Source organism: Andrographis paniculata, unplaced genomic scaffold (genome assembly GCF_009805555.1).
Source record: "Andrographis paniculata isolate CXL003 unplaced genomic scaffold, ASM980555v1 Contig11END, whole genome shotgun sequence".
In the NCBI taxonomy this organism is placed as follows: Eukaryota; Viridiplantae; Streptophyta; class Magnoliopsida; order Lamiales; family Acanthaceae; genus Andrographis; species Andrographis paniculata.
Window position 1 is genome coordinate 212,578 of NW_026137391.1, and position 13,417 is coordinate 225,994.

Here is a 13,417-nt window from a genome sequence, read left to right on the forward strand (position 1 = left end):
ATATTAAATTTATTGTTATATTTAAATTTTGTAGTATTTTTATAATTCATAATATTTTGTATTCTACAAAATGATACCAATATTGAATATATTTTATTAATTTGAAATTTAAAATATATAAATACAAATATTATATAATTTTATTGAATAAATCAATATTAGTAAATTTAATTTATTAAATAAAATATAATTATAAATTTTAAAGCAATTAAATAAATAATTAATACTACAAATTAAAATTATAATTAAAAAATAATATATATATATATAATATGAAAATAAAAATTTATTAAAAAATTAGAATGAGTATCTTTGTTGTAAATATATGTGACAGAGAGAGAATCTGACGTGGATAAGAAAAAGTAGTGGAGATAGCTAAAAGCGGGTATCTCTATTAAAGATGGTCTAAAATGGCTGCTCTGCTGTGACCTCAGCCACAAATCCTGACTTAAATTCACCTACACCTACATCTACACCTACCTACATCCGACTAAAATTCAACTTCTTTGGCTAGTCCCAAGAGTATTTGTGACTAATTTTGTCAAAATGAGGAAGAACTTCACACAACGCCATGGCCCAACTTGGATCTTAATACGACCCCTATAGAGAATAGATCCTTCAACAAAAGACCAACTCAACATCCACTCGCCCCAAATCGATCCACCTCGTTGTTATATTTTATTTTATATAATTTCTTTTATTATAAAAATATTATATAATCCGGTCCAAACGAGCCCAAAATTGGCCACATAATCGGATCCACGGACTAGATCAAACTAGCTTTTATATATATATAAATATTCTGATTTCTGACCTGATTATGGCTGAAACGGGCATGATTCAAGCGGGTCTGGGCCGATCCAGTCTGCCTGGACAAGTTGACCCTCATCAGACTAGTTTACCTCGTCCGTTTCACCCTCCTGCCACTTTATTGCAGCCATGGATAAGATCCAGCACCGGAATATACCCATCAACGGCCTCAATATTCACGTTGCCGAAATCGGCAAAGGCCCCTTAGTCCTTCTCCTCCACGGCTTCCCGGAGCTATGGTACTCCTGGCGCCACCAGATGCTCTTCCTGGCGGAGCGCGGGTACCGCGCGGTGGCGCCGGACATGAGGGGGTACGGCGACACCACCGGAGCACCCCTCCACGACCCGTCCAAGTTCACCATTTTCCACGTGATCGGCGACCTGATTCTGCTCCTGGACGCCATCGAGTAAAAGGATAATAAGGTGTTCGTGGTCGGCCATGATTGGGGGGCCATCATCGCCTGGAGATTCTGCCTCTACAGGCCCGACAGAGTGAAAGCCCTCGTCAATTTGAGTGTCGTTTATAATCCCATTCATCCTCAGAAGAGCTTAGTGGAGAGTTCTCGCCGACTGTACGGCGATGATTATTACATCTGCAGGTTTCAGGTGGGAATCGAAAATTGATGATGATTAATTAGGGTTCTATTCTAATCTCCGAAACGATCTCGATCAACTAACAGTTGTACTCGCAGGAACCTGGCGATATCGAAGCTGAGTTTTCGAGCATAGGCTTCAAGAAGGTCCTCAATTATGTTCTTGCATATCGAACTCCAGGACCACTCTACTTTCCAAAGAATAAAAACAATTATCATATTCATAATCATAGCAACTACACTGCTGATCTTCCACCATGGTTAACTAAGGAGGATCTCGACTACTACGCCAGCAAGTACGAGCAGAGTGGCTTCACTGGTGGGGTTAACTACTATCGTGCCCTTGATTTGTAAGAAAGCCACTACACTGACTTAACGCATACATACCTTCTCAATGCCCCTTGTTCTTTCACCAGTCTTGAATTTGAATTTGGGTAAGGGATCCATTGTCATGTCTTCTTGCATTACAGAAGCTGGGAACTGAATGCACCGTTTGTCGGGTCTCAAAGTTGTCGGGCCGACGAAGTTTATTGTGGGCGAACTAGACCTTACCATTCACAGGCCTGGGGTCCAAGACTTCATTCACAAAGGCGGGTTCAAGAAACACGTGCCCTTGTTGGAGGAAGTAGTTGTGATTGAAGGGGCTGCTCACTTTGTAAACCAAGAAAGGCCAGATGAGATCAGCCAACATATCTATGACTTCCTGAAGCAATTCTGAGAGATCAATGGAGTGGTAATGGATTAGCTGCAAACATGTTATGGCTCTGCATTGATAAGACCTTCGCTGTGTGGAATAAGAGGTGTGGAAGAGAGAACTTTGACTTAAAGAACACCGTCGCTGCCACCATCATCATTTGTAAGATGTTCTCAATCCTGTTTACTGAGATCACATTACAACCATAGAACTGTTCTGTGTTCTTTGTAGAGTGTTTCTAATCAAGCCTAGCACCAATTCTTTTCACCGTATCACACCAGACTAGCCTGTAGTTCGGAACATAACCACCAATGTTCAAATCCAACCCATGGTTATTCGCTGGCAAACCAATTCAATTCATTATAACACTTAGACTATTGCAGCTGCTGTGGGCTGTTTTGTCATGATTTTTTCACTTTCACTGAACTAGAAAACTACAGCCCCCTCAGCACAAGCCAGCATGCTAAGTCTGTTAAAAATCCGGAGCAGCGAATAGGGCACGGAGAGCTCAACTCTCTGTCTTGGATTTACATTCCACAATTGATCCAAACTGCTTCAAAATTTTCTCAAATTCATCTTCAACACATGACTGACATACTCCTGAAATCAGCATGAGTTGGTAATGATACAGTGCAAAATAATAAATCAACTTGAAACCAGGATCAACATAATACAAATATAAAAACTATAAACCACATATTTATGTGTAGCAGATACATATATAAAAACTAATTTATATACCACTATTTCCAACTCCTCAAGGTTGTGACCGACTAGAAGGCTCTGTGGAGCATGAAATTATGAACTTATTTATTGTGGGTAATGTGAAATTAAATCCCTACACAGGCCCAATATAGCTCAGGTTTAGGAGGCTGGACTCAAGTGAGCCAAAATTCTGTGATTCATCCCAGGAAATCTTCACAAACACGTTCAGATCAAAAGGGTTCTAAGTTTCGTTTTGAAGTAGAGGCAAGAAATAAATATTCATGTCAGGCTGGAAGTTAGGTAACAGTCCACATAGCAAACTCATTGGTTGTTTCCAGCAAATAGAGAACTTCTTGCCCAACACTCAAATGAAAGCTTTGGTATTTTCAAGAAACGGACAATGAAGACTTTCTTGTATTTATTTCTAATGAGTGTAGATATACGGCTATTACTAAATGAACAGAGAAGAAAGTAAAAGTACTGAAGATGGAGCTAATTGGAGATCTCAAATCAATTTCTTTTGGACCCATCCTTGTGTAATAATAAACCCTTGAGATTAACTAAGAATTCTTTTTTTCTTTTGTTAGTCCAACTACCAAAGTTGCAAAATAGATGAAGTTATAATTTGAGTTATTATGGCAAGGAATAAAGCTTGAATCCATCTACCAAGATAAACTCACATGGCTAAGAAATAAGGTTGATGGAAAGTCTAGATCCATAGAGATGATTGATAACCACCTCACATGATGGTGACCTAACTTGTTCCTTACCCTCTAAACCATACTCTAATCCACATTTGCCTAATCATTACTAAGTCAGTATCACCATTTTAACCTCTTTTCTTACTTGGAATCCAAAACTAAAATCAACTTTAATCCAATGTAGGAAACCTACCAATGCCCCCCAAAACTATGTCAGATCACTATTAAGGGTTTCTTGTACTCTTTAATCTTTGTTTTTCCCGTTCTAGAAAGAATTCACTGGAAGGTTAGCGAAGATTAGGGAAATGTCAATGTCATCACAGAAAGCCTCATGTTATGTTAAGACATAAAAAAACACCTAATTCCTCCAAGCCCACCTCCCTATCACAATAAAAGTTTGGCATCATGTAGCTATTTTAGTGATTTGGTCTTCCAATCACGTTGTAAAACATGTTTTGCCCTAACAAGAAAGTTGCTTCTACGACCATGAGCATTGATCTATGCTACATCATTACCACATGGAGATCTCCATACACAAGAATCACAGGCCAGCCTTGGAAAGCAACCTCCCCGGCATAATATCAGAAGAACAACAAGGAGAATGTACTTGCATTGCTCAAGTTCCCTTCCCCCCCCCCCCCCCACCCCCCACCAAAAAAAAAAAAAAAAAAAAAAATCCCCCATGCATCTTTAAAAGCCAAGATTAAAACTACAATCTACATCTCATTTGATTCCCGTTGAGTTGGCTTGGTTGTTTGATCAAACCATCAATATTAAGATTTTGTGTTAGGTTTTCTCTAAGGCAAGGATAAGTAACAAGGAACCAAACCTTAGGCATTTCCTATAAAACATACAAGTTCCATGACGTGAAAACCGTAAAGAATACTTTGTTAGAGTGTGTATGTGTGAGAGAGAGAGACAGAGAGAGAGAGAAGTGAGAGTTTAGAACACGTGGGGCACCTAAAATTAGGTGCACGTCCATGCAAGGACGTCATGATGAGAATATTCGTAGCTACAGAATTCTTAAATATCAATTGCTTTCACATAAATGAAGACACTTTGTATTCATGAAGGTAAAATGTGGAAACAAAAAAACTCTGGTATCATTTTCATTACATGTAGAACTGGAGGAAAGAATCTCAATCACTTTGGTGTGGTCCACCCTCCCTGCAGCTACAAATCATTTATAAACGTTTGACACTACTTTCATTCCTCTTACCGCATCAAGAAATACTTCACATGAGTGAAATGTGCCAGACTGGGAGGTTCTTATTATTGGTTCATAAAATATTATTACTCATACAAGTTTTAAACATCTTGGAATATTTTCTAATGAATAATGCTTGCATGAAACTTTTTCAGATATTTGTTATACAGGTAAGAGGCAATTTCGCAAAAGAAATTTCCTAAAGGCAATTCCCAATCCCAACCTTTTCCACTGTGTGCACCCCATAAAGCAGCACCACAATTTATGCTAATCTAAAGTTCTAAAACTAGGATTAAAGAAAGGTCAATTCTTGAAATTTTCAGTTTTTGAATCCGTGCACTTGCCTCTATTGTTGGGATATTTTGTCTGTACCTTCTATAGTTTCATGAAGAAATAAGACCAAGCAACGTGGACAATCTATCACTAAGATATATCTCCACTAAATCATTTTCCTATGTAGCTAAACTATAGCCAGCGCTAGACTTAATGAAAGTATTTTGACTAAACAGAATTGAGTCACAAAGGCAACATATCTAGTGAGCAATTTCAAACCTGGCCCCAACATATATAGCATTATTCCACTAAGATCCACATGATCTCTTTTCATGTTATCGGTATTCCACTGAGATGGTGTCGTTTTCCTTTCAAACTTTAGGTTCTTAACCCCAGCTTTGATTCTCAACAGAAAAACGAAGCAAAGTGTATGTGGGGCAAAGGAGCAGCAGCATTCGATTGGGGTCAGCTTGGTGCAAGTTGTCCTTAAGTGGCTTAAAGATTTCCCAAAGATGATTGAATCCTCAACAACTTAGTGCTGTTAGTGCAAATTATCATCAGGTTTTTATTTATTTATACTCAGAACAGGTAATGCATTAATATAATGCCGTACCTAAAGAAGATTCCATCAACATATATTGTGTGAATCTTAGCATGGAGAAGAAAAGAAAAGAATGATTAGGTTAAAGCTTTTTTTAGTTTATCAATCAATTGATATGAAATATGAGCTGTTAGTGCAAATTATCACGTTTTTATGGCTATCACTAATAAAATCACATGAAACTTTGAGATCAAGCAAAAGTAAAGTACACTGGCAAACAGAAACAGATGTTCCATATTATGGATCAAACAGGGGTGACATCTCATCCTTGAATGGTTGAATAGAAAGTTTCTAGCAAATGCACTTTGTCTACAATATTATAATAATTATACAGAAGTCCTGATTTGCCACTCATTTGGTGCAACAAATATGCACATGCATGGTTCCATATATGAACGACAAGATCATTTATGTTGCAAGTGCTAATATTTCCTATCAACTATTATGTCACAAAATAAATGCATGTATGCAATCTTTTCAGCAGCAGTGACATGTAGAATTTTACGACCAGAAGATAAAGGTTTCTTTTGGAGGCAGAGTAAAATTAACACAATGCAGGTAAATTTTTGCTACATGATAACGGTTCGTTGAAGGCTAGCATAAAGTCAAATTGCATGAAATGTAAGCTTTATTTAGACAATGTCAAACTCCATAAAATGATTCATTAGTTTCATAATTATGTACAAGTAAAACCTCCATAGACATGCACGGATCGAAGCATATAGCCATGTTTTGCAATTTATTTCACGTTGTCAACATGCATCTCTTGATGGAGGCTATTTAAAGTGACAGTAACTTGTAAACATAACTACAAAAAATAACTAACTAAATCACTTTACAGCTAAAGGTAGGTAATAAATGATGGAAAGGCAAGGGTGCAGTGGGTCATAGTTGGAATTAGGTGTAAGCATGTGTGTGTACTTCCCTTACTTGAACCTAACTAAAAAATAAGATATAAATAATACAGAAACAGAGGGTTTTCTGTAAAAACATTCCGTACGAGGTGTGTGCTACAGCCTGATTTGGAGGAGGTTTCCAATAGGACTAGACACACATCATCAGGCAAACAGAAATAGGAAGGCTTTTACTTAGCCAAAAACACTAGCTAGAACATGACATAAACCTGAAATAATCCCATCTATAATCATAAATAAATTCTTCTGTCAATGATTTGATAAAAGACATGGTAAGGTTTACCATATAACCAGTTTTGATGAAGTTGAAACATAGTTTGAAGATGCTATGGTACTACATAAATGATCAACTACATGATCAGCAAGCATATCAAGCAATCAATAAGAACAGGCAGTAGATAATTAATTTGGCATCAAGTGGGCTAACTACAAAGTCATTCTATCCATATAGAGAAGACAATGTAGGTAAAGGATTTATCGAACCAGCATAAATCGACTACAATAATAAGTTGAGTCCATAATACTTCCTGTAAGATTCTCTTAGTAGGGGAAGTAGATATGCTCTTATATATATGGCAAAGTGACAATAGAAGTTTTAGCTCTGATCTAATAGGAGGATAGAGTGAAAACACCACAGTACGTTCTAATATTAAGAAAAACTAAATGTTTAAGGATAAAAGAGAAATTCCCAAACTCATGTACCCAACACCTTAGACGCAAGCCCCTCCTCAGGCGGATTCCTCCTTTTGCTCCTCAGCCTAATCAGCACCTATAAAACACCATCATATCCTGTGAAGTACCACTTACACTGCCCTCTCAGTGCATGGTGTGGCCTTGCAGGTTTAAAGTGCATAAGAGTAAATGCGAGCAGTAAGATATTAAGATCCTCAGATAACACAACCAAGAGGATGAAAATGGAAATTAAAAAGACCGACAAGATGGCAGAAGCTGATCCCAAAAAAAAGCCGTCGATTTTTGAGGTAAGAACAGCATGATCTTCAGAAACTTAAGTTAGATAATTAGGTGCAGCGATAGTTTTAATGATTAGTTCAATTCTTCTATTTCCAGGTAATTGAAGAACTCAAGATTAGTACTGACATTGGTGTCCCTATATTTCTTATGGGCATATCAAGTTACCTCAAAAACATGATTTCTGTAGCATGCATGGGAAGGCTGGGGAGCTTGGACCTAGCAGGAGGTGCACTAGCCATAGGTTTCACCAACATTACTGGTTACTCTGTTCTTTACGGTCTTGCAATGGGAATGGAACCACTCTGCAGCCAAGCATTTGGATCCCAAAACTTCAGCATGGTGTCTCTCACTCTTCACAGAACAGTCATTATGTTACTTTTTGCATCAATACCCATTGGAATGCTTTGGATTTACCTAGAGCCACTCTTACTATGGCTACACCAAGAACCCCAAGTAGTACATATTGCAAGCCTTTACTGCCGATGTGCTGTCCCTGATCTTATTGCCAGTAGCCTACTTCATCCACTGCGTATCTACATACGTAGCAAAGGAACAACATGGCCCCTGCTCTGGTGCACTCTGCTGGCAATTCTGTTTCATTTTCCAATCACCATCTTCTTTACTTTCTATCAACATCTTGGTATCCAGGGAATTGCAATCTCCACATTTATTGCAAACCTTAACACGGTGTTCCTCCTCATGGGATATCTAAAATATTCTCTTAAGGAAAAGATTCACTTGTCTAAACTCTTTCTACCACCTTCAAGTAAGCTTGGTTTGACCACCTCGTTGTGGGAAGAGTGGCGAATGCTATTTCGACTAGCAATCCCTAGTTGCCTGGGTATCTGTTTAGAATGGTGGTGGTATGAGATCATGACACTTCTGGCTGGATATCTCGACAAACCCCACATTGCACTTGCAACATCAGCCATAGTAATACAGACAACATCTCTCATGTACACATTGCCTTCAGCACTAAGTGCATCGATTTCTACAAGAGTGGGCAATGAGCTTGGTGCAGGTAGGCCTCAGAAAGCACAATTGGCAGCTGCAGTGGCCATAGCACTGGCCTTCTCAACATCATTGTTTGGATTACTGCTGACTACTGTAGGAAGACAAGCATGGAGTAGAGTTTTCTCGGATGACAGTGAAATTCTTGAGCTGACAATGGCTGTGCTACCCATTATTGGAATCTGTGAACTGGCTAATTGTCCACAAACCACCTGTTGTGGTGTCCTGCGCGGAAGCGCCAGGCCTGGCATTGGTGCAGGAATAAACTTTTGCTCGTTTTACTTGATAGGAACACCTGTGGCAATCTCTTTAGCCTTCTTCTGGGAGCTCAAATTCCCAGGCCTTTGTTATGGGCTTTTAGCCGCTCAGCTGGCATGCATAGTATCCATTTTAACAGTTGTTTACAGAACATGTTGGGAAAGAGAATATATAAAAGCAAGAAACTTGGTCGGCGACAGCAGTGAACATATACATGCAGATCTATTGGTGAAGGGTGAGGAAGAAGTAATAATCATTGATTGAAAGAGAACACTCCAAAGAAAGAACTGCAGTAAGAGTAGAAGAGGATAAGAGCAACAAGGAGATAAGTATGTTATTATGCAGCAAGAGTGGAAGAGGATTAGAGCAACAAGGGGATGAAAACGTTGTTCTCTCTCCAATTAGAAGGTTACAATGACCCGGATACTTATTGTAGAACTGTGAGTAAATAGTGACGCTACTATTTTGTATGTAAACTGAACTAGTATGAATTCGTTATATTGTCCTTTGATTAGGTGTATGGCAAATATAACTGTAGATAACAATATTCTATGATGCACACATGTACTTTATTCTATCCTCCGTCTGGAATATATGCTCATTAATGTGTGTACGCAGATATAAAACTGAATAAACATTTTAGATAACTCAGTGTTAAGAAGAGATCCGGGCATCCAACCCAGTTCACTTTGCTTCGACAAGCAATGCTCTGCATGCCACTTAGTGAATACAACCTAAGGACAAGCATATGAATGGCATAGTGGCCTTCATAACTAACTTTCTCAGTGAAAATCATATTGAAAATTGCCTCTGAAACTAAACCAGACTAACTAAAATGTTAAAAATAGATCAATAATGAATGAAACTAGACAATTTAAGAATTTTCAGATATTTTTTATCCCGTGTCCGTTCATTACATTACAGACCAATTAACTATTAAGATTTGGAGTTGATGCACAAATGATGAAGACCAAGAATAAAGCAATACAATAGACAAAAGATGAAGAACAAGATAAAGGCAAGTTTCTACATAGGGTGTGTTTGTTTGGGGGTTTGGATTTTGAGTTGGGATTTGAATAGTAAAAATTTTGAATTTGAATAGTTGTATGATGTGATATAAATAGGTGATGATGTGATGTTTTGGATGTAAAATTGATTTTTAGTATAATATAAAAAATAAAAAATAGGTATTTGATTTGATGTTTTTGGGGGGAAAATTTTGGATGAATAGTGAGATTTTGTCTAAATCTCTCAACCGAACACACCCATATTAGTTCTTGATATCAAATAGTATAGAGAATCTATTTATAATCCCATTATATGAGGTAAAAATAGATATATCATATATGAATATATATATATATATATATATAAGAAATCTAACAATCTAACAAACTTATAAGAAACTCCAAGATGCCAGCTATAAATCACCCTCCACTGCAATATCTCAGAATCAGTTAGGGATCTTAACTCCTATCCATTTCATCTCCAGCATTATATTTCAACACTCCCCTGCAATGCCTGGAGTTTCCAAGCACATTTTGGACAGAAAAGCTACACAAAAGAAGATTGAAACCTACAAGTTCTATATGAGAATGACGATGAAGCCAAAGGTGGAGTTGATGAAACGGATGGCAATATGGCATGAAAGGACAAAACCCAGGCTATGAAAATGAGGTTGAAGCACTGGGGAATGAAGACCAACAGTTGATGATGCTTAAAAAACATGAGAATGAAAATGATGACACAATAGCTCAAAAGGCATATTGTAACAAAAATGATTGATGCAACAAATGAAAACTGATAAATGATAATGAAAATAGTGATAAATCAATAATACAAAGAAAGAGATATCATCTAATGATGATGATGATGATGATGAGGGTGAAAGAAGTGATAATTTGACAAAACATAAGATGGGGGGTTATATTCAGTCAAGAAGCCAAAGTGAAGAAAGAAATAAATAATGATAAACTTGATATGACTAGCCAAACAATAACTATGGCTGTGTTAATCAAAGGTCCCAATAGACAATGAAATAGCTGCCAGAAGTTAAACAACCTCGCACTGAAAAAGGAAGATGAACACACCAAAACAAAACCCATAAACCATAATGCGAGGGAAAAGAATGCTTGATTCATGCTGCTGGGATAAACCTTCGGAGAAGGAGACCAGAAACCACTTAGACCAAGGTAGCACATTCAAATGAATAACATTCTTTACCGGCATTTCGCCGAACATCTTGACTGCAACAAGACAGATTTACAAAGCTTTAATTGTGAACGCACAATGAATCAAAATTTCTTGCTTATTAGCACTCGTGCGTACCCAGTTTAGGTTGTCAATCTAACTTCTAGATAAAAGTGCAGCATAATCCAGCAGTGACTCTTGGTTGTTTCCTCAGTTGCTCAATCAACTGTCCTATTCAATCAACTTTACTGTCTTCATTGGTGATTTTCATACAGTGCCTACTTATTTCCCTGTTCTCCTCTTCTTACTATAACTAGTTTCACACTTTCCACACAAACCTTCACCTTCCGTTATTTAAAAAGAAATATCATATCACATCACATCACTAAAGATCTGAGGCAAAATAAATGTCTCAATATCAAACTGCACCGAAATGCATCAATCTAGAGCTTTCCTTCAAACGCTCGCCTCGCTAGCAATAGTTTCAAACAAATGAATCATACAAAAGCGGAATAAATCATCATCACTAACAACGAAATCCACCTACACTATAAATATATGAACTACTTCATTATAAAAAAAAAAAAAAAAAAAATGCAAAGTAGTGAAATTGTATTTTAAAGCTAAAACACAATCAGGCAAATGAATTGTTGTGTTTGGGGGCGAATATATTGATAAATGCAAAAACCTTTCGGAAGATGCAAGACAACCAGCAGAATTGACAGCATTGCAGCCATGAACCAATCTGTTGCCAGCCGAAGAAGCCATTAAATTAACTGAAAACCACCTCCAGAAAGACGAAGATAAAAGATGGCGGGGAACGGAAAATTCGCCCGGGAAGAAGAAAGGTCCTTTTCGAGAATAACGATTAATTGGGCTAATAATTTTAATCAAATTTGTCGGCTCAATATCTCAAAAGGCCCAATCAGATTCATATATTATATTGGGCCAATCCAAAAGCCCACCATATGGATGACTGACTGTACATTGATTTCTACTCCTATCCAAATAAATGATCTGTTTCGATAGAATTTTTCAAAAAAAATTGAAGTTTTAAAATAATTAATACTGTATTTTGTAAACATAAAAAATAAAAATAGGTATTTGATATTTTTATAAATTAATAATTTCAAAATTAACTTTTAAATGCATGTGATTACTATAATTATATGTATACTTTAAAATTTCTAATAATTGAATTTGTTAAGACTACACCTTTATTACTATAAAGCAATGACTCAAAAATATAGCAAAGTATTAGTAATATAATAAAGGTTGGTGGTTAATATAATATGTGCTATTGACATATCAAATATTAAGAAGGGATCAGGGCTTCCAACCTAGGTGGTGGAGTGGTCCGTAGGGTAGGAGAGTTCTCAAGCATTTACCAATGTGGGACAATATTCAATAATACAAAATTTAATACCTACTTACATTATATTAAAGCTCTGTTTTTTTTTATTATGTGTGTTTTCTTTATTTTTTTTTTATACATTTTTCAAAAATATATTAATATATATCGTACACATTCATTATTTTTATATTATCTATACAATTTTTCATACATCACATATCAAAAAATACCCGTTCAAATTATATCACAAAACAAACACAGCCCTAATATTTTATAATTTTTTTAAAACTCCAAAATACTTTCAAACGTATTTAATTAACACAACCAAAGTAATATAAATTGATGGTATCAGCCAATAATAAATAGTACTCCCTTCGTCCCAAACACCGTGCAACATTTATGTTTGGCACGGGAATTTAGATGGAGAGTATTAAGTACGGTAATTTGAGATAATTTGGATATCAATGTGATTGGAGAGAGAAATAATTATTTATATTTTTATTTAAGTGATATGATGGAATAAAGTGGAGTATATATCAATATATGTATATAAATACTATTAATTATTTCTAAATTTGAAAATATTGCAGTGAATTTGGGAAAAAAAATATTGCAGGATGTTTGGGACGGAGGAGAAATACATACTTATATGCGGATTAATTTTAGTCAACACAAATAACCTTTTGCTATAGTTGAAAAATTAAAAACAAAAAATTGAATGGATCGATATTAATTGTAAATATTAATTGTAGGTGTGTTGGGCAACCGGTAGACAAGACAAGAATGAAGGAAACAAAGGACACGTGTGAAGATATTTATTGCAAATTAATTGAGGCATTAATGAATAATAATGTATAGTATAGGTTGTCATAAAAACATTATTAAATTACTTATAGAGCTAGAGAGGATATAATGGCTAGATAGGTAGCTAGGTTGCAACCCTACTTCTTTATGCAAATTTAAAACATTTCTTGAATACCAATATCTAATAAAATTCTTGGGCTAATTTAATTTAATTAGTGCATAGATATCTATATATTAATTGCACTATAAAATTAATTAGGGGTGGCATGCATGCATATGTACTCAATAAGTGCTTACATTCATCACAACACTAATTCAATTTCAAATTGA

General features: G+C 36.2%; 1 protein-coding gene and 1 pseudogene across 2 annotated transcripts; both read left to right on the plus strand.

The window, feature by feature from the left end:
* Window positions 1–939: 939 nt before the first annotated feature.
* LOC127250594 (uncharacterized) lies at window positions 940–2,121 on the plus strand (annotated as a pseudogene).
* Window positions 2,122–2,138: 17 nt separating this feature from the next.
* On the plus strand, window positions 2,139–9,388 carry LOC127250580 (protein DETOXIFICATION 55). Of its 2 annotated transcripts, XM_051273941.1 has the most exons (5): window positions 2,139–2,259; window positions 5,396–5,544; window positions 6,066–6,205; window positions 7,339–7,478; window positions 7,567–9,388. In XM_051273941.1, the coding sequence occupies exons 3-5, from the start codon at window positions 6,199–6,201 to the stop codon at window positions 9,001–9,003; spliced, it is 1,584 nt and encodes a 527-aa protein (XP_051129898.1). In that variant the 5' UTR covers window positions 2,139–2,259; window positions 5,396–5,544; window positions 6,066–6,198; the 3' UTR covers window positions 9,004–9,388. The 2 variants fall into 2 exon arrangements, with proteins under 2 accessions (XP_051129898.1, XP_051129907.1); XM_051273950.1 differs by having other exon boundaries at window positions 5,396–6,142; window positions 7,567–9,387.
* Window positions 9,389–13,417: the final 4,029 nt, after the last annotated feature.